The 21,709-nt window shown below is 41.8% G+C and overlaps 2 protein-coding genes across 11 annotated transcripts in view; one reads left to right on the top strand and one right to left on the bottom strand.

Annotated features, from left to right (window-relative positions):
• LOC106599413 (astrotactin-1) overlaps positions 1–14,485 on the top strand; it is a 282,536-nt gene extending 268,051 nt beyond the window's left edge. For all 9 annotated transcript variants that reach the window (XM_045714659.2, XM_014190633.3, XM_014190634.3 and 6 more), the window contains 3 exons: positions 1,130–1,230; positions 1,436–1,619; positions 9,656–14,485. In XM_045714659.2, the coding sequence (XP_045570615.1) occupies positions 1,130–1,230; positions 1,436–1,619; positions 9,656–9,893 (523 nt within the window). In that variant the 3' untranslated portion in view covers positions 9,894–14,485. The remainder of the gene's footprint in view (positions 1–1,129; positions 1,231–1,435; positions 1,620–9,655) is intronic.
• Positions 14,486–19,605: 5,120 nt separating this feature from the next.
• The window catches only part of LOC106599412 (pappalysin-2), a 64,511-nt gene continuing 62,407 nt past the window's right edge, over positions 19,606–21,709 (bottom strand). For both annotated transcript variants that reach the window (XM_014190627.3, XM_014190625.3), the window contains one exon: positions 19,606–20,181. In XM_014190627.3, the coding sequence (XP_014046102.1) occupies positions 20,074–20,181 (108 nt within the window). In that variant the 3' untranslated portion in view covers positions 19,606–20,073. The remainder of the gene's footprint in view (positions 20,182–21,709) is intronic.

Below are 21,709 nucleotides of genomic sequence, written 5' to 3' on the forward strand. Positions count from 1 at the left end.
TAATGCAAGATGATATTGTGGTGATGTAAACTCACCGCTGAGGAAGTCCCATGTGAGGTCAATGTTGTGCTGCCTGGTGGCCAGTGTATAATGACCGCATGGAACGCTTGACTGTGTGTTTAGGGTCAGTCAGTGTAATGAATTGGGCCATGCTCTGAGAGTTCTAAGTTCCTCCGGCACCCCTCCACCTCCCCCTCCACCTCCCCCTCCCTCCTCTGGCACTCACACCCAGCTCCCTAACTCCACACATGCAGCCACTTACCTCACACACGCTCTGTAAATGGGGTAGACACACTGAAAAGATTACACAAAGGAGGGATTGGGAGAAACCCTCAGCTTGAGCACATTGTCTCTTCAAATGGTTCTGATGTATAGGAATATCCCAACCAAAAACATATGCGCTTTATCTTTACATAATTTTACTTCTGGTCAGTCTCCTTGTTGGCAGGCTATTCAGCACAGTTGTTACAACAGGCAAATTCTGTTATTTTCAAAATATTTCCTTTTATCATTAAATCTCTCTATACCTGTTCTGTACAGTTAGTGAAATGCGTGATTACTTCTTTAGAATATCTGTTCAAGTGTATTCGCAAAATCTTTCAGTTCAGCTTTGAGAATGTAAAAATACCAGCTCTGTAGGTTCCAAAAAGGAAACCTAATTTTACACATTATTTTATTTCTCTTATTGTCTTGACACTGGACAGTGACCTCAGTGCCTTATTGGTCAGGCTGTATTGTATTGTATTCATAACCATGGATACATACAGTACATTTATTTGGGGTAGACACAATACACTATTTCACCACTGCAGGTGGTAGTTGTTAATGTTTCCTTCCACTAGATGGCGATATGTTTCAAGTAAATGTTAACATCCACGCACTTGTTTTGTAAATTTTGCCTATTGTCAGATTTTATTAGCAGGTTTATCACATTACAACAGTCAATCAGAACATGTAATGATTTTGTCACAATAACATTGAATGCATCTAATTTCCACCACTTAATTCAGGGTCATTTTTATTTTTATTTTCAAAGCCTGAAGCAGTAGTTAGCAGTTGCACACATTATTGCTGTAGCATGCACTCCCATTGCAATGAACTAACACTAGTCATATATGTTGGTTTTCAGGTTTAGGCTCTGGGCAGTGGACAACACAGGCCGTCGCTCCAGTCCTAGTGAGGTCACCATCAAGACCCCCTGTCCTGCTGTGGATGACGTCAAAGCACAAGGTGGGATTTCTCATGCATGGATGGACAGTTTCCGTATCTGTATCTTGGTTTTTAGACACATTTTCTAACAGTAGTTACCAATCTGAAAACTTGTAGAGACACATGTCAAGAATTTCACTACACCCGCAAAAACATCTGCTAAATATGTGTATGTGACCAATAACATTTGATTTTATGTACTGAGATCAGATCTGTGTTGTTGCAGAGATTTCAGACAAGATCTACAACTTGTTCAATGGTTACACAAGTGGCAAGGAGCAGCAGACGGCCTACAATACGCTGATGGAACTGGGCTCTCCCACCCTGCACCGTGTGCTCTACCACTACAACCAGCGTTACGAGAGCTTCGGAGAGTTCACCTGGAGATGCGAGGATGAACTGGGGCCCAGGTATAAACTGGGGCCCACCTGGAGATGCGAGGATGACTGGGGCCCAGATCTGATCTCTCTCTCTCTCTCTCTCTCTCTCTCTCTCTCTCTCTCTCTGTCTCTCTGTCGCTGTCTCTGTCTCTGTCCAAGAATATCATGGCATATTGGTTAGTAAAGCACAACTACCTCCCGCCAGACTGTGTAGTAGCATCACAATCCGTCCCTACATGGGTGGTTGTTGAGACTCTTGACATTTTAAGTAATTTTGGATGTGTTTTTAACACAGACTGGTCTATAATAGATTCCAAATACAGGCTTAGATTGTAGACATAGTTTGTGTGAATTGGGTGAAGTGGAAATTAATTCAAAATGATTGGAGACAATTGTACCCCTGACATTCGTCTGTCAATTTATAGCAAGCAGGAAGGCCTCCGCTATCCCCTTACTGGTTACTCAGTGCAGATAAGTATTATAATGTGAAATTGTAGCTAAATGCTTTATAAACAGAGCCATGTGTCCGAAATAAAACGTGTAGGTATGGTTGCTGGTAGATGCACGGTGAAGCAGGTGAAACTGATTAAGAAGTCTTCGACTGCAAACTCAGAATCAGGGCCTTAGTTTCAAATTAAAGGTTGTTTTTAATCGAGCCCATATTGGAAGCGTTGATGTAATTGGTTTGCTTCTGAAGTGTTCCATTAAAATACACTTACATTAACAGCCCCCCAATTTTCAGAGGGATGATTCATGTCAAGAAAGCACCAAAGTAAGTGCATTTGAGGTGAGGGTCGGGGGACTATAAACATGGGTTTAGATTAACCTAGTAATCAATTGGACATTACCTCACTAAACACCATTATAGTGCTAAGGAGGGTGACTGCACTGGCTGGGTCATTCCACGAAAAGAGTGCCTTTTGCATGCACCAATATTGAATTTTAAAAGCCTGTTATATTAAGCGCAGTGCTCTTTAATATAGACCACATGGAGAATTCAATACATATGATTTTTTATATGAATAAAGGCTTGCTAAAGTGCCAAACTTTCATTCAATCATTTTGACATGTCTCTCCGTCAACCATGTGTCACTTCTAGGAAGATTTCAACCAGTGGAGGCTCTTCAGAGGAGGAAGGGGAAGACCATCCTCCTCAGTGAATTTCTGAAAAATGTAAATAGTAAAACATTAAAAAAGTTATCCTTTTTAGATAAAACTGAACTAAATATATTCACGTCACCAAATAATTTATTAAAAAACACTGTTTTGCAGTAGCCTCAACAGAACTCTGTAGGGTACCACCATGGTGTAGCTGGAGGACAGCTAGCTTCCGTACTCCCCTGGGTACATTGACTTCAATACAAAACCTAGGAAGCTCATGGTTCTCGCTCCCTTCCATCGACTTACACAGTAATTATGACAACCTCTGGAGGAAGTCCTCCAACCTATCAGAGTTATTGCAGCATAAACTGACAGGTTGTCCACCAAATCAAAGGATCAGGGAAGGATTCTAGTACTGAAAGCATAAGCTACAGCTAGCTAGCACTTCAGTGCATAAAATGTGGCGAGTAGTTGACTCAAAAAGAGAGAAAGACAATAGTTGAACAGTTTTGAACAAATTAATTTTATCGAAAATTAAGGAGAAGCAAGAGAGAGAGAGCTATATTTCATAGTATATATTTTTTCACTTACTTAGCTAGCGTGAAATACAGCTAGCTAGTTCGGCCTAATCAAAAACCTGGCTCAAACAGAGAGGGATGCTATGTTAGCTAACTGGCTATGGCTATCCAACACTGGAACTCTTCCAAGTCAAGGTAAGTTTTTGGTTTTATTAATTTGTTGCCACCGGGGCCCGCCGGTGTAACTGCTAAACTGCTTGCTGCTGACTGTACACTGTACTGCATGATTGTAGAGGGTTTACTAACGCGTTAGTTCTAGTAGCTATGTTGACTATGACATGACAACGATGTAGGCTTTGTGTAGCGGTTAGCGGTCATGATATGAAGGTTTGGCCTGAAGTCCACAAGCGAAGAGAAAAGGTGAGAGGAGGAGAGCGTGTAGATAGATATCTACCTTTTAAGTTGCTCCATACTTTAAGACTATTGTTAGCTTGTTAGCATGTTGGGCAGGATTTTCCATGTTGTTATGGTGTGTTGTGATTGTGTAAGCCTGCTGTCTCAGGAAATGTCATTGTGCTATAGGCGTTACTGAAGAGATGTATTTGTAATGTATTCTTTAGAATTAGAATAAGAATAACATGATTAGACACGGTTTGCAATGGAACTTATGTGTTGGGTGCGTTGGGCTCCTGGAGAAGACCAGGAGGTTCCTATAATTGGAGACCCCCCATCACTTGTTTACTTGTTCCATACCCCCTGCCTCTCCAGCAGTTCTGAAAGGATCAATGTACCATTTCAATCAAAACAATGAGATTTTGGTTTCCACACACACCAATACAAAGCAGACAACATTGCCTGTAACAGGGCTTGTCTCCAGAAATGACTTTCCTTGTTATGAAATCCTCCAATTCACTGGGGTTACCCTGTCACAAACAATGTGGACCATTAAAATTTTCATTAGCTAGTCAAAATACAGATAATAGTCACCCACTCAGCCCCTGACTAAATGTAAACTTGTTTCAGCAGAGTAAACAATATGTTAAAATAAACTGGTGAAGTAATGAATCTATCTTTATAAAGCAGTGGAAATATTCCACTCCCAACTTTTGTACGTATCATATCTCACTGACGAGTTAGGTTGGCCACTGTCAGAGAATGTTCTTGTTTCTTTTTCCTGCAAAATTGTGTGATGTTCAAGCCAAACATAAACTGACAAAGTCTGTCTCCTGAGCCCGACACTTCTCTCCATGTCCCAATCTTGTCATCGCTACGTTACTACCCATCACTAAAGGCATGAGGCTGGATGTTGACTTAGAAATGTTAGATGTTGGCTTGGTAGGAGAAAATCTTATCATGAGTATTACATTCCCCCTCAGTCTCCTTGCCTTTACAGCCCGAGAACTGACAGTTATTTTTATGACACATCATAATCAGGCAATTGCCTGCGATGCTAAGTATTGTTATGGTTGGATTTCGCTTGATCAAATGATAAGTGGAGCTCATGTTGTTGTGATTTTTCATTTTTTTGTTAAACAGGGCCTTATTTCATCAAGGCTGTTTAGGAGTTATAGAGATTTTCCTCAGACATTTTCCTGTCTTACCAACACATATACCCCATAACTGTTTGTTGGGTATAGACAGCAATGTATGTACTAGTACTGTACCATAAAAGTCCAACAGTTTACGTTCACGCAACACATGAAAATGCATGCATTCATAAAATGTATTTAAATGGACAATAAAGTTATCGTATCGCATCATATAGTATATCTGTGTAACACAGAGACAGAGTCATCATAGTGGTGGTTTGCTAGCATCATGGATGCTCTTTTGGTCCAGTCCCTGGTCTCTGTGGCTGTCTGAGTCAAGAAGATTCGAAAGAGGGGCCCTGACAGAGTGAGATATCTCCAAATGGTACCTCGGAAATGTGAGGCCATTTTCCACTTCTATACATGCTGTGTCAGAACCGTCTCTGGATTGTAGGAGGGGTGAAGTCAGGCGCAGGAGACAAAACTACATGAAAACACACGTTTAATGAATGAGTCCAAATATGCCACTACCCAAGGCAGGGTACAAACTCAAAAGGAAAAGAAAAATCCTAACTGAGTTGGGGCGCAGCCCGGCAGACCCTCATGCCTAAGTACAGCATAGCGGAGTAAAAAAGAAACTACCCAACCTACTAAGGATGACACACTAACCATCCCACACAACCCCAAACAAAAAACAGACAGATTAAATAACCCCACTAATGACTTAACCCAAAACAGGTGCTAACCTACACAGACATAACCAAACGAAACAGAGAAGGAAATCGGTGGCAGCTAGTAGGCCGGTGACGATGACCGCCGAGCGCCGCCCGAACGGGGAGAGGCGCCACCTTCTGTGGACGCTGTGACATGCTGGGATTTATGGTGACAACCGTTGCTATTTGAAGCCCAAATAGTTATTTCTTGACAAATTAAAGCATAACAAACCTGAAGGTTTTTTTTTTAAGCAAATAAATATCTAAATTCCTTAAACCACTGAAATGTGGCAAGGTATTCGAAAAAAATATATTGTAGCGACGCGCTTGGACAGTTGTGTGGTTTCACAGGGTCCAGCATGCCAGTCCCCCTACTGTCTGCCAATCAAGGGAATGTGTCAGTGCCAGACATCCTTGTGGTTTGTAGAACAGCGGGGGGCTGGGCACTACATGTCTGTTATATTGCCATGCTTGCATTGTTATCCCTCTCTTCATGACCGGGAGTTGAATACCTGTTATTGTTGTATCAGATTTATTTGGCGGAGGCTATGGCCAGCCAGTTGCCTGTGTGAGTTCTGGGTTAATCAACCGTTCATTTCGAGAACTAGGGAACTGTTGTGGACATTCTCTCGTTGATGATCTATCGAGGTCATTACAATAGATTTAGAAGGATGATATAAATGACAGCATCCCTACTACAGACACACTGATTATTTAGTAAAGACTCAATATGTCTGTGAATTTTTACATCGTTCAAAGTACTGTTATATTATTTTCTCAAGAGTTCTCTGCAGATGATAAATTGTGGGAATTTAAGCTGTTGTTCTGCCCTATTTGCCTAGCATATGCAAATTGGATGTTGCTTAGTATCTCTATGTAAACATAACATAGGCTTCAGACCAGAGGGGGCTGGTGGGAAGAGCTATAGGAGGATGGGCAAAATGGCTGGAATGGAATCAGTGTTGTTTCCATGTGTTTTATGTGTTTGGTACCATTCCATTGATTCTATTCCAGCCATTACAATGAGCCTGTCCTCCTATAGCTCCTCCCGCCACCCTCCTCTGCTACAGACACAGTGGTAGCCAATATTCAAGGGAGAACTGATGAACCTGCCCCCAATTTGAAATACAATATCTTAATATGAGGATATATAATATACTGCTCAAAAAAATAAAGGGAACACTTAAACAACACATCCTAGATCTGAATGAAAGAAATAATCTTATTAAATACTTTTTTCTTTACATAGTTGAATGTGCTGACAACAAAATCACACAAAAATAATCAATGGAAATCCAATTTATCAACCCATGGAGGTCTGGATTTGGAGTCACACTCAAAATTAAAGTGGAAAACCACACTATAGGCTGATCCAACTTTGATGTAATGTCCTTAAAACAAGTCAAAATGAGGCTCAGTAGTGTGTGTGGCCTCCACGTGCCTGTATGACCTCCCTACAACGCCTGGGCATGCTCCTGATGAGGTGGCGGATGGTCTCCTGAGGGATCTCCTCCCAGACCTGGACTAAAGCATCCGCCAACTCCTGGACAGTCTGTGGTGCAACATGGCATTGGTGGATGGAGCGAGACATGATGTCCCAGATGTGCTCAATTGGATTCAGGTCTGGGGAATGGGCGGGCCAGTCCATAGCATCAATGCCTTCCTCTTGCAGGAACTGCTGACACACTCCAGCCACATGAGGTCTAGCATTGTCTTGCATTAGGAGGAACCCAGGGCCAACCGCACCAGCATATGGTCTCACAAGGGGTCTGAGGATCTCATCTCGGTACCTAATGGCAGTCAGGCTACCTCTGGCGAGCACATGGAGGGCTGTGCGGCCCCCCAAAGAAATGCCACCCCACACCATGACTGACCCAACGCCAAACCGGTCATGCTGGAGGATGTTGCAGGCAGCAGAACGTTCTCCACGGCGTCTCCAGACTCTGTCACGTCTGTCACGTGCTCAGTGTGAACCTGCTTTCATCTGTGAAGAGCACAGGGCGCCAGTGGCGAATTTGCCAATCTTGATGTTCTCTGGCAAATGCCAAACGTCCTGCACGGTGATGGGCTGTAAGCACAACCCCCACCTGTGGACGTCGGGCCCTCATACCACCCTCATGGAGTCTGTTTCTGACCGTTTGAGCAGACACATGCACATTTGTGGCCTGCTGGAGGTCATTTTGCAGGGCTCTGGCAGTGCTTCTCCTGCTCCTCCTTGCACAAAGGTGGAGGTAGCGGTCCTGCTGCTGGGTTGTTGCCCTCCTACGGCCTCCTCCACGTCTCCTGATGTACTGGCCTGTCTCCTGGTAGCGCCTCCATGCTCTGGACACTACGCTGACAGACACAGCAAACCTTCTTGTCACAGCTCGCATTGATGTGCCATCCTGGATGAGCTGCACTACCTGAGCCACTTGTGTGGGTTGTAGACTCCGTCTCATGCTACCACTAGAGTGAAAGCACCGCCAGCATTCAAAAGTGACCAAAACATCAGCCAGGAAGCATAGGAACTGAGAAGTGGTCTGTGGTCCCCACCTGCAGAACCACTCCTTTATTGGGGGTGTCTTGCTAATTGCCTATAATTTCCACCTGTTGTCTATTCCATTTGCACAACAGCATGTGAAATTTATTGTCAATCAGTGTTGCTTCCTAAGTGGACAGTTTGATTTCACAGAAGTGTGATTGACTTGGAGTTACATTGTGTTGTTTAAGTGTTCCCTTTATTTTTTTGAGCAGTGTATTACAATCACCGCTTAGCTTTCCTCTGTTGAATGCAAATACATGGAAATATGACAGTCCATTACAGTATGTCAATGAAACAGTGATATTGTCCTTTTTTGGAAAGTCTCACCCTGTGACACTTAAAGCACAATAACAAGCTGTCCTCATTCCACCCTGTGCCTGGTCTAACAACAAAACAATGAGTCAATCAGATGAGTCACAGTGAATAGCAAGTTAAGAGGTACAGTATGTCCGAAAACATTGGATTCTGTGGATATTCTTAGGAATGCTTTGAATGTAGGTTTTGGGAGAGATGACAGTATTAAGAGAGAATAATGTGCTTTTCATTAATAACAGAGTATGAGTCTACCCAAAAACGTTTTGTGGGTCGACAAAAACGTCTCACTATTTACATTTCAGTTTGGTGGTCCTGGTTTGGCCAGTGAGTGAGGTGAAGCCATGTCTGAGGAGTGAAACACTCTTTCCATCCTGTACAGTTACTGTTTCTGTTAGCCACTTATCCTGGAGACAGCTTCATCACTTCCAGTGGCTGTGTTGATACAGGCAGCCCAAATCAGATATTTTTCAGAGCTGATCTGATTGGTCAACAGACCAATTAGTGAAAAAAATATCAGAGTTGGACCACCTGTGTAAATGCAGCCAATGTCGTCACTGATATCTGAACATGGGTAGACCTTGTACAGGTTATGAAATGGATGAATAACAGTAAAATATTGACCGTAGAAGTTAATCAATTATTTATTCCACCTCATGCCCAGTCTCTTCCTGCAAGGAAGATGTGGGTTTAGAATCTGTCGTATTGTGATGTAGTGTCAAAATGATGGTGAAGACGCAACGTGCGATTTATGAGTGACCCGCTCTATCCAACTTTTGATTTGCATCATTTAAGGTGAGAACACCAAATACTTAGATTTTAGCTCAATCCAGACAGAATTCCATAATTTGTGTATTAGGTATTTCCATCAATCTTACTTTTTCCTTTTTGTTCTTTTGAGATAATTCTACAAGAAATCGAGATCCACAATAGGCGAAACGGGGTTAAAAAAAAACTTTGTAGATCCACTGCTGTTCTATCGTTCGTGTGATGATGTGCAATGATATCAGAGGGAGAAAAAAAACAGTGTTCGTTGTTTGAAGTAACGTCTTTGTTGTAATATCACAAACTGATGTGGCAGTTTCACCCCCCCCCCCCCCCATAGATATTGGTTTCACCGCTATGGATTCTAGCTTTAAGACATTTTCTTTTGTGTTAGGGCCCTGTTTATGTACAGTTTGTCCTTGGAAATAATTAGATTTTGAGGTAAATTGTGTATATTACTAATGTGTTAACAATACGTCATAGTTATCCATGTTAAGACACCTGTGCATTTTATACCTATACTGTATAGCACTGTGGCAGGTAATATTATAGGAACCTGATTTCAAGGTAGTGTGTGTATGCTGAGGAGTGTTGTGTTCTTTTGTAGGAAAGCTGGTCTGATTCTCTCCCAGCTGGACGACCTGAGTGGCTGGTGCAGGGGTCTTCTCCAGGAGCCCAAGATTGGCCTGCGCAGGATGTCCCTCAAGTACCTGTCCTGCCGCTACACAGACACCAAGGCCTTTGGTCTCAACTGGGTGGACCTGGGCCAGGATGTGCGAAAGGCCTGCGACGAACAGAACCTGCCAGTGATGTACAATGATTATGGGGAGCCCAAAGAACGTTAAATGTCACACAGCAAATAATGGGTCTTGAGGAGTTGTAATTGTGCTTTTGGGATTATCATCATGTCTGCTTTTTAATTATTGTGTGTTCTAACCCTTATTTATTGTTATAGGAACCTGATTTCAAGGTAGGGTGGGTTTGAGAGGTGAGGAGGGTTTATTTAAAATATTATTAGAGCAAGATATAACAATAATGCACATGTACAGTAACAAAGTGTACATGTACCTTTCTCAATGCTTAATTTTATTTAGACAGCACTTTTCATGACTTTTTGGACGTTTGGAAGTTGCACCAACAATCCTGAACCACAAAAATGTATATATTAGGATTATGAAGATTTAGTTATTTACTGTAACATGTTGAATGTAGTATTCAAGTATAAATTCATATTTAAGCTGTTGTACAGGTCTTTTGTATTTAGACAGTCAGTATATACATTAGTGGTCATTTCAGAATGTTGGGAGGTCATGTACAGTGTGGCTCTAAATGTTTTAAGTTAAAGTTGCCAAACCCAAATGACAGTATTTGCTACATCAATGAATTCCTAATCATTCTGAAATCAACAAATGGCTATCTTTGAATCAGCATTTCTATTACAAATGAAAGATAACAGCAAATCAATGTTTTATATTGTTTATCCGTAGTATGTTTACAAATTTAAATTTATATGTGAATATTCATGATTTGATCCTGTAAAAACACTAATACCTTTGATACCTTTGTTTTACTATAATACGTTTTCATACATTTAAAACAATAGCATTTCAAAGCAGCACACACTTGCAATTAATATAAACCAAATGCCGACTGTTTTCTTAAAAAAACAATTATGCTCCTCACACACTTTGATAATGCAATAGTTATCCCCATAACATGGACTTGAAAACAAATGCTTGTAGATATTTTCATAGGTTCACCAATGCATCAAATAACAGCACAGTGGTTAGCTTCTGTAAATATTGGATTACAAATAATTTCTATTATAACATTGATAACAGTGGACCTCAGCTGTAAGGATATGTCTTTTATTATGAGAAAACCATTGGTTGACATTGATAGGTATGCTTTTTTTGTTTCAATTTGCACATGAGAGGTGTGAGCATTCATGTTTTGTGTATGTTTGCATTATTTTTATTCTGAGATTGTTTCCCAAAATAATGGAGAGGTTTGTTTTATCAATACAATGAAGTGGATTACAAAAATGGACAGATTATAATGCTTAACAAATGTTATTATCCATCAGAAGTGCAACAGAATTGTTACCATACACAACATAAAACTGATGGAAACTAAAGGTGATGAAAACTAACAAAAATCAGCATGTTATACTATTATGTCTATGTGGCTAATCTAATGTTCCCTTTTCCCCTTTGATCTTTGCTATTTCACAGAATAATAAATAATATATTATGAAATGTTGGAATGTTGGATGTTCCAAAAAAAAAGTTTCCTGATCAGTCACCACGTCTAGGCCTAGTTCATTTTCAGTCAGTTAACTCAAGTCAATGTCACACTGATTGGAATGTTTCTTAGGGATTGTAGAGCCTCAAACGCGATGGTTTAAACCAAATAACAACACCAAAAGACATGTTAAGTCTTGGCTCAGCTTCTCACTTATACACTAAGTGCACAAAACACCACCTTCTTAATATTGCATTGCACCCCTTTTTGCCCTCAGAAAAGCCTAAATTCGCCAGGGCATGGGACTCTACAGATGTGGGGGGTAATAGTCATTTACGGGGCAATAGTCATTTAGACAGGTTACCTTGGCGTTCTTGGGCACATGGTATGGTGGTTTGCTTGAAACATGTAGGTATTATAGACTGAGTCAGGGAGAGGTTGAAAATGTCAGTGAAGACACCCGCCAGCTGGGCAGCACATGCTCTGAGTACGCATCCTAGTAATCTGTCTGGCCCCGCAGCCTTGTGAATGTTAACCTGTTTAATTAAAGGTCCTACTCACATAGGCTACCGAGGGCGAGATCACACAGTCATCCGGAAATGCTGGTTCTCTCATGCATGGTTCAGTGTTGCTTGCCTCGAAGTGAGCATAGAAGGAATTTAGCTTGTCTGGTAGACTCGAGTCACTGGGTTTCCCTTTGTAATCTGTGATAGTTTGCAAGCCCTGCCACATCCGACGAGCATCAGAGCCAGCGTAGTAGGATTCGATTTTAGTCCTGTGTTGACGCATTGCCTGTTTGATGGCACATCATGACCTTTCGTTGGTGGACCATTCTTGATACTCACGGAAAACTGATGAACGTGAATACCCCAGCAGCTTTGCAGTTCTAGTTCCTACTACCATACCCCGTTCAAAGGCACTTAAATATTTTATCTTGCCCATTCACCCTCTGAATTGCACAAATACCCAATCCATGTCTCAATTGTCTCAAGGCTTAAAATACTTATTTAACCTGTCTCCTCCCCTTCATCTACACTGATTAAAGTTGATTTAACAACTGAAATCAATAAGGGATCATAGCTTTCACCTGGATTCACCTGGTAAGTCTATGCCATGGAAAGAGCAGGTGTTCCTAATGTTTGTACACTCAGTGTATATCCTTAGGGGCACACGATGTATGCAAGATACTAAAGAGCTAAATGCCTTCAATGCTCGCTTCGAGGCAAGCAACACTGAACCATGCATGAGAGCAGCAGCTGTTCCAGACGACTGTGTGATCTCGCTCTCGGTAGCCTATGTGAGTAAGACCTTTAAACAGGTTCATATTCACAAGGCCACGGGGCCAGACGGAATACCAGGATGTGTATTTAGAACATGCGCTAACTTTCATATGTGGCGCCGACAGATATGGTAGCTCTGCTTCTAGCTCCTAAGCAACTTTACAGTATTTAGATTTTTGGCTGGAGTGTTTACGGACATATTCAATCTCTCCCTATCCTCCCTGTTTACCCTGCTATCATCCAGAAGGCGAGGTCAGTGCAGGTGCATCAAAGCTGAGACCGAGAGACTGAAAAAAATACAGACTACACACAAAAGACAAAGTGCCACAAGTTAAAGATACAATTGAAGATTAGAAACAACTCCAGTTATCACAAACAGTGTTGTCAATCAGAGTCTTAAAAACAGGCAAAGACACTAAATCCCCTAACTTTAAAATCTTCTGAAGCATGTTCCAGGATGAAGGGGCATTATGGGAAAAATATGTTTTTCCCATCTCAGTTCTAGCCTTAGTAACAGACATGGACAGCAGCGACTGTGAACAAAGACTATATTGAGTGACTGAGCAGAGATACGAAGGGAGTTGTCCCATCAATGCTTTGTACACAAAAGTGTACCAGTGCTTTAGCTTCCTGGTGGAGAGAGAGGTCCATTGCACCATAGCATACAAATCACAGTGATGGGTAAGTGATCAAGCATTTGTAATAAATCTTAAAGCACAATGTGTCCAGAGTTTTCAAGGTACTTGCTGAGGCCTGCATATTGACAATATCACCATAATCCAGCACTGATAAAAAACTATATATTTTGAACAATATATTTTTGGACTAACATTGAAAAGCATGATTTGTTCCTGAAATAAAAACCCAATTTCAACATCAGTTTCTTGGTCAAGGTATCAATGTGCTGTTTAAAATTCAACTTTTCATCTAGCCAAATCCCAAAATACTTATAGGACGGGACCCTATCAATTTTCTGGCCTGTTATAGTTCAAATCTGCAAGTGACTCCATCTGTTAACTTTCAGGGAAGAGATAACCATAAACTTTGTTTTCCTTTCATTAAGCACAAGTTTCAATTGGAAAAGCTGCCTTCGAATAACATCAAAGGCCAACTGTAAGTCCTGAAAAGCCTTCTCAATATTAGATGCTCTAGAATAAATAATTGTGTCATCAGCATATAAATGGAGATTTGCAGAGTCAACAGTCTTCCCTTTATCATTTATATACAGTGTAAAAAGGATTGGACGTAAAATTGAGCCCTGGGGAACTCCTTCTGTAAGCCTTCGAAACTCAGATTTCATACGCTCCTGAGCTGCCCACTGTGTTCTGTCAGAAAGGTAGTGTTGGAACCAATCCAATGCATCAACACTTAAACCAACCTTTTTTAGTCTATACAACAGCAGGGCATTGTCAACAATGTTGAAGGCCTTCGATAAGTCAATAAAAAGTTAAACACAGTGATTTGTCATGTCCTGAGCATCTAGAATATCACCTACAACCTTACAGCAGTAATTGTGCTATGCTTGGCTCTAAAACCCGACTGGAATTGAGATAAAACTGAGTTATTATAAAAAAAAGTATTTGAACTGTGAGTTCACCAGGTTTTCCAAAACTTTTGCCATCACTAGCCGGCTTCCACCCGGTTACGCAACTCTGCAACTTAGAGGCTGCTACCCTATATACATAGACTTATATATATACTGTTTTCTATTATACTGCATTTTTGTCAATGCCACTCCGACATTGCTCGATCTAATATTTATATATTTCCTTTTACTTTTATATTTGTGTGTATTGTTGTGAATTGTTAGGTACTACTGCACTGTTGGAGCTAGGAACACAAGCATTTCGCAACGCCCGCAATAACATCTGCTAAATATGTGTATGTGACCAATAAAATTCGATTTGATCTGATTTGACTAGCTGGCAAGTGTCTTCACTGACATTTTCAATGTATCTCTGACCTGGTCCGTAATACCAACTTGTTTCAAGCAGACCACCATAGTCCCCATGCCCAAAAACGCCAAGGTAACCTGCCTAAATGACTATCTTCCTGTAGCACTCACATCTATACCCATGAAATGCTTTGAAACGACACCAACAGGTATGACCAACGATGATGAGGCAGCCTTTAGGGATGAGTTTAGAGACCTGCGTGGAACACAGGAAACGGACAGGTGAGCGTGCCCCCATCCACAGTGATGGGGCTGAAGTGGAAAGGATTGAGAGCTTCAAGTTCCTTGGTGTACACAATTTACATCATCCACACACACCCACACAGTTGTGGAGAGGGCACGACAGCGCTTATTCCTCCTCAGGAGGCTGAAAAGATTTGTCATGGGCCCTCAGATCCTCAAAAAGTTTTACAGCTGCTCCACTGAGAGCATCTTGACTGGCTGAATCACCGCTTTGTACAGCAACTGCAAGGCACCCGACCGCATGGCGCTACAGATTTGACATTTTAGTCATTTAGCAGACGCTCTTATCCAGAGGTGAGTATGGCCCAGTAATTCACTGGGTTCGAGCTACCTGCCTGCCATCCTGGACCTCTATACCCGGCGTTGTCAAAGGAAGGCCCCAAGAATTGCCAAAGACTCCAGCCACAGACTATTCTTTCTGCTACTGCATGGCAAGCAGTCCCAATGCACCAAGTCTGGAACCAGGAGGACCCTGAACAGCTTCAACCCCCAAGCCATAAGACTGCTAAACAAGCCTGCAAAATAGCTAATCAAATAGCTACCCGGACTACCTACATTGACCCTCTTTTGCACTCTCTTGCACTGACTCTATGCATACACACACTGGACCCACAAACTCACACATACTTACACTGACGTCCGAACACACACACACACACACACACTACACATGCTTACGCACACATCATATGCGCACACATGCATACTGACGCCACACACACTTTCACACTCAGCAAACATGCTCCTGCTGTCTATTATCTATCCTGATGCCTGGTTACTTTACCCCTACCTATACAGTTGAAGTCGGAAGTTGAGATACACCTTAGCCAAAAACATTTAAACTCAGTTTTTCACAATTCCTGACATTTTATCATAGTACAAATTCCCTGTCTTATGTCAATTAGGATCACCACTTTATTTTAAGAATGTGAAATTGTCAGAATAATAGTAGAGAGAATGATTTATTTCATCACATTCCCAGTGGGTCAGAAGTTTACATACACTCAATTAGTATTTGTTAGCATTGCCTTTAAATTGTTTAACTTGGGTCAAATGTTTCAGGTAGCCTTCCACAAGCTTCCCATAATAAGTTGGGTGAATTTTGGCCCATTCCCCCTGACAGAGCTGGTGTAATTGAGTCAGGTTTGTAGGGCTCCTTGCTCGCACAAACTTTTTCAGTTCTGCCCACTAATTTTCTATAGGATTGAGGTCAGGGCAGGGCTTTGTGATGGCCACTCCAGTACCTTAACTTTGTTGTCCTTAAGCCATTTTGCCACAACTTTGGAAGTATGGTTGTTATCATTGTCCATTTGGAAGACCCATTTGCGACCAAGCTTTAACTTCCTGGCTGAAGTCTTGAGATGTTGCTTCAATATATCCACATAATTTTCCTACCTCATGATGCCATCTATTTTATGAAGTGCATCAGTCCCTCCTGCAGAGAAGCACCCCTACAACATGATGCTGCCACCCCCGTGCTTCACGGTTGGGATGGTTTTCTTCGGCTTGCAAGCCTCCCCCTTTTTCCTCCAAACATAACGATGGTCATTATGGCCAAACAGTTCTATTTTTGTTTCATCAGACCAGAGGACATTTTTCCAAAAAGTATGATCTTTGTCCCCATGTCCATTTGAAAACCATAGTCTGGCTTTTTTACGGCGGATTTGGAGCAGTGGCTTCTTGCTTGCTGGGCGGCTTTTCAGGTTATGTCGATAGAGGACTCGTTTTACTCAGAAGTGTTTCCTCTAGCATCTTCACAAGGGCCTTTGCTTTTGTTCTGGGATTGATTTGCACCAAAGTACGTTCATCTCTAGGAGACAGAACGAGTCTCCTTCATGAGCGGTATGGCAACTGTGTCGTCCAATGGTGTTTATACTTGCGTACTATTGTTTGTACAGATGAACATGGTACCTTCAGGCATTTGGAAATTGCTCCCAAGAATGAACCAGAATTGTGGAAGTGTACCATTTTTTTCTGAGGTCTTGGCTGCTTTCTTTTGATTTTCCCACGATGTCAAGCAAAGAGGCCCTGAGTTTGAAAGTAGGCCTTGAAATACATCCACAGGCACACCTCCAGTTGACTCAAATGATGTCAATTAGCCTATCAGAAGCTTCTAATGCCATGACATAATTTTCTGGAATTTTCCAAGCTGTTTAAAGGCACAGTCAACTTAGTGTATGTAAACTTCTGACCCACTGGAAGTTTAATCTGTCAGTAAACAATTGTTGGAAAATTACTTGTGTCATGCACAAAGTAGATGTCCTAACCGACTTGCCAAAACTATAGTTTGTTAACAAGTTTGTGGAGTGGTTGAAAAACGAGTTTTCGTGACTCCAACCTAAGTGTATGTAAACTTCCGACTTCAACTCTACATAGCTACCTCAATTTTATAGCCATGTCATTTTTTACTCATTACTCTTATTCATTATTCTGTTATTCTTATTCATTATTCTTCTGTTAAATCTGACAATTAATCTTGATGGTTGTACAGTCATCTCAATTAAAACTGTGAAGGACCTCGGCGTTACTCTGGACCCTGATCTCTCTTTTGAAGAACATATCAAGTTTGTTTCAAGTGCAGCTTTTTTCCATCTACGTAACATTGCAAAAATCAGAAACTTTCTGTCCACAAATGATGCAGAAAAATTTATCCATGCTTTTGTTACTTCTAGGTTGGACTACTGCAATGCTCTACTTTCCGGCTACCCGGATAAAGCACTAAATAAACTTCAGTTAGTGCTAAATACGGCTGCTAGAATCCTGACTAGAACCAAAAAATGTGATGATATTACTCCAGTGCTAGCCTCCCTACACTGGCTTCCTGTTAAGGCAAGGGCTGATTTCAAGGTTTTACTGCTAACCTACATAGCATTACATGGGCTTGCTCCTACCTATCTTTCCGATTTGGTCCTGCTGTACATACCTACACGTACGCTACGGTCACAAGACGCAGGCCTCTTAATTGTCCCTAGAATTTCTAAGCAAACAGCTGGAGGCAGGGCTTTCTCCTATAGAGCTCCATTTTTATGGAATGGTCTGCCTACCCATGTGAGAGATGCAGACTCGGTCTCAACCTTTAAGTCTTTACTGAAGACTCATCTCTTCAGTGATTGAGTGTAGTCTGGCCCATGAGTGTGAAGGTGAACGGAAAGGCTCTGGAGCAACGAACTGCCCTTGCTGTCTCTGCCTGGCCGGTTCCCCTCTCTCCACTGGGATTCTAGGCCTCTAACCCTATTACAGTCGCTGAGTCACTAGCTTATTGGTGTTCTTCCATGCCATCCCTAGGAGGGGTGCGACACTTGAGTGGGTTGAGTCACTGACGTCGTCTTCCTGTCTGGGTTGGCCGCCCCCCCCCCCCCCCCCCTTGGGTTGTGCCATGGCGGAGATCTTTGTGGGCTATACTCGGCCTTGTCTCAGGATGGTAAGTTGGTGGTTGAAGATATCCCTCTAGTGGTGTGGGGGCTGTGCTTTGGCAAAGTGGGTGGGGTTATATCCTTCCTGTTTGGCCCTGTCCGGGGGTATCGTCGGATGGGGCCACAGTGTCTCCTGACCCCTCCTGTCTCAGCCTCCAGTATTTATGCTGCAGTAGTTTATGTGTCAGGGGGCTAGTCTGTTATATCTGGAGTATTTCTCCTTTCTTATCCGGTGTCCTGTGTGAATTTAAGTATGCTCTCTCTAATTCTCTCTTTCTTTCTTTCTCTCTCTCTCTCGGAGGACCTGGCCCTAGGACCATGCCTCAGGACTACCTGACATGATGACTCCTTGCTGTCCCCAGTCCACCTGGCCGTGCTGCTGCTCCAGTTTCAACTGTTCTGCCTGCGGCTATGGAACCCTGACCTGTTCACTAGACATGCTACAGAGCAGCGTAGATTGGCAAAATATATTACATGTGCTACCTGTCCCAGACCTGCTGTTTTCAACTCTCTAGAGACAGCAGGAGCGGTAGAGATACTCTGAATGATTGGCTATGAAAAGCCAACTGACATTTACTCTTGAGGTGCTGACTTGTTGCACTCTCGACAACTGTGATTATTATTATTTGACCATGCTGGTCATTTATGAACATTTGAACATCTTGGCCATGTTCTGTTATAATCTCCACCCGGCACAGCCAGAAGAGGACTGGCCACCCCTCATAGCCTGGTTCCTCTCTAGGTTTCTTCCTAGGTTTTGGCCTTTCTAGGGAGTTTTTCCTAGCCACTGTGCTTCTACACCTGCATTGCTTGCTGTTTGGGGTTTTAGGCTGGGTTTCTGTACAGCACTTTGAGATAACAGCTGTAAGAAGGGCTATATAAATACATTTGATTTGATTTGGTTATTCACTGTGCATTCCTCGTTACAATTTATTTTTTTATCTTTACATTTATCTTGTTGGAAAAGGACCCGTGAGTACCGTAATTTCCGAACTATTGAGCGCACCTGAATATAAGCCGCACCCACTGAATTAAAAGAAATATATTATTTTGAACATAAATAAGCTGCACGTCTATAAGCCGCAGGTGCCTACCGGTACATTGAAAGCAATTAACTTTACACAGGCTTTAACGAAACACGGCTTGTAACAAAAATAAATAAGCTTTAACGAAACACGGCTTGTAACAAAAAAAAAATTGAAAGCGGGAAAAATCCATATATTAGCCGCGTCATTGTTTAAGCCGCGAGGTTCAAAGCGTGGGAAAAAAGTTGCGGCTTATAGTCCGGAAATTACGATAAGCGTTTCACTGTTAGTCTACACTTGTTTACGTAGCATGTGACAAATAACATTTAATTTGAGATGCATATGGTATGTGTCCCCTTAAGTTCAGAGGGGTGTGGAGATACAAAAACAGTGGAAACTGTAATAAACACTGATTTTATTCAACATCAAGTGTAAAATACAGTATAATATCACATAGAACAAGATTACACAATATCTGCATGGAATATTTCTTGAGAACTGCTACATCTAACAACAACTCTCTTAGCAGAAAGTATTAAGTTAGGTACCTATGATATGCATAAATATGTATTATGTGATATGATGTTAAAATACTGTAGTCTTCCATAACTACATCTACGAAGTTAGAGATTGCCCAAATATATTATTCTATACAAGTTAGTCATCTTTACAGATTAGTTATTGTGTTGTAATCCTAAAAGCTACAATATTAAAACAGTTTTTATTTTTGTCTAAGAAGAGATTACCTTCATTGCTCCCTAATAGGAAAACAAAATGGAAATATATCATGTCCAGGGGTGAAGTTCATCTGGTGTTGTTTCATTGTGAGCCAGCCTTGGCCCTGTTCACACATAACGATCCATCGTTCATAACAGTCCTGCTTCCAAGTATTTGGCTTTACTCTTGTTCTCCTCGGCATTTGGATCACGGCAAGTACATTCATCCTGATCACAGTTGGCCCCAAACGGAATGACCTGTCAATCAGTCAAGTAACCAGGGGATTAGAAACAAACAAATCTCAAGAGGCAATAAAATCACAACCAGAGGTCATTTCCCCAACTTAACTAATACATACACAATGTAATTGCATACATTTAACAATGCAATAAACTTCAAACTATGCCCATAAGAAGCCAGTTGTTTGTCCTACCTATCCAATAGTTTGCATAGTATTATATGTGTGAGCTATACACGTTTTATTTTTTCACAATTTTAAAGAGAAACAAATGTCTCCAGAGAGATAAAGGAAGGGAGTGATGTCAAATGGTTCACCATGGACTCAACGGTGAGAAACCTTGAGTATCGGGGGAGGGAATACACCACAGAGGTGAACGGATGAACACATGTTAAGAATCAACAACAGGGGTTGCCAGGTCTTGTCTAGGAAGCAAGCCATCACCACAGGTTGCAAAATAAACCCAGATGCCCTGCCTAGCAGTCTGTTGCAAGAAATGTAAACATGAGAGGCTAGCTAAATGCTGAGGCTAGCCTAGCATTGATTTCACTGATTTTTAATGGAGGTAATAGTTTTATTGAAGACTTAGCAACTGTTCCAGAAGGTTAAGAAGAGAAACACAGATCAGAGACTGCTCTCTCCCATTAAACGTGTGTTTGTTTGGCAACAAACTGTTTCCTAAGCCCTATGTTGGTTCATTGATGGAGGCAGTGGTGAGCCAAATGATATAGTGCACTATGTAGGGAATAGGGTGTCATTTGGGACAAAACTATACTCTGCTGCTTTTGCTTTGTTCTAACGACCTCTGGACAACAGGGGCTGGATGTTTTTCCTGCTTGCGTCAAACAAAAGCCAAATCTTGGACTGTTTTGTATGTACTTCTGAGTAGTTGCTAACCAATGTTTATCATGACTTCACAAAACTGCTTTGAAAATTGAATAAAATGTGTTTTAGATAACTAATTAATTGAATGAATGGATTGCACTGTACAAACATGTAGAGCACATCGAGGCTTATTACACGTCTCTCCTTCAACTGGAAGCGAGTGGACTGAATCATCTTCCTAGTCTACTATCCAAGTCTTCTGCTGCTAGCTTGGACCCAAAACCAGGCTCTACAAATCAAAGTGGCCAATCAGAGAAGTGCCTTGAAGACCAGAAGCATTTCCATAGGCTGCATAAACACCAGTGCTCCACAGTTCCGCTGGACCCACAGTGGCAGGATGCTGTCGCTTACGTTTTATTTCACTTTCTCAGAGCCTTATAGTTTAACTGGTGTTTTACAGTTGCAGAAGACCACGGACACTAAGCCTTCCCCTCATAAAATACTATTTAGCTGCTGATGTATTTATGACAGGCACTCCGTTGCTGAGCTTACTCATTCAAGGGGGAACCGGGAATAGCTGTGCTACCGCCATGAGTCATAGCTACAGACATGATAGAGACTAATGACCTCCAGTTAGCTGGCTGCAGCACTCCCAGGAATGAATAGGCACCATGATTATACAGTAAGCAAAATAGCAGGTATGTGGGAGAAAAACATTCCCA

The sequence above is a fragment of the Salmo salar genome, chromosome 03 (genome assembly GCF_965601325.2).
Source record: "Salmo salar chromosome 03, fSalSal1, whole genome shotgun sequence".
In the NCBI taxonomy this organism is placed as follows: Eukaryota; Metazoa; Chordata; class Actinopteri; order Salmoniformes; family Salmonidae; genus Salmo; species Salmo salar.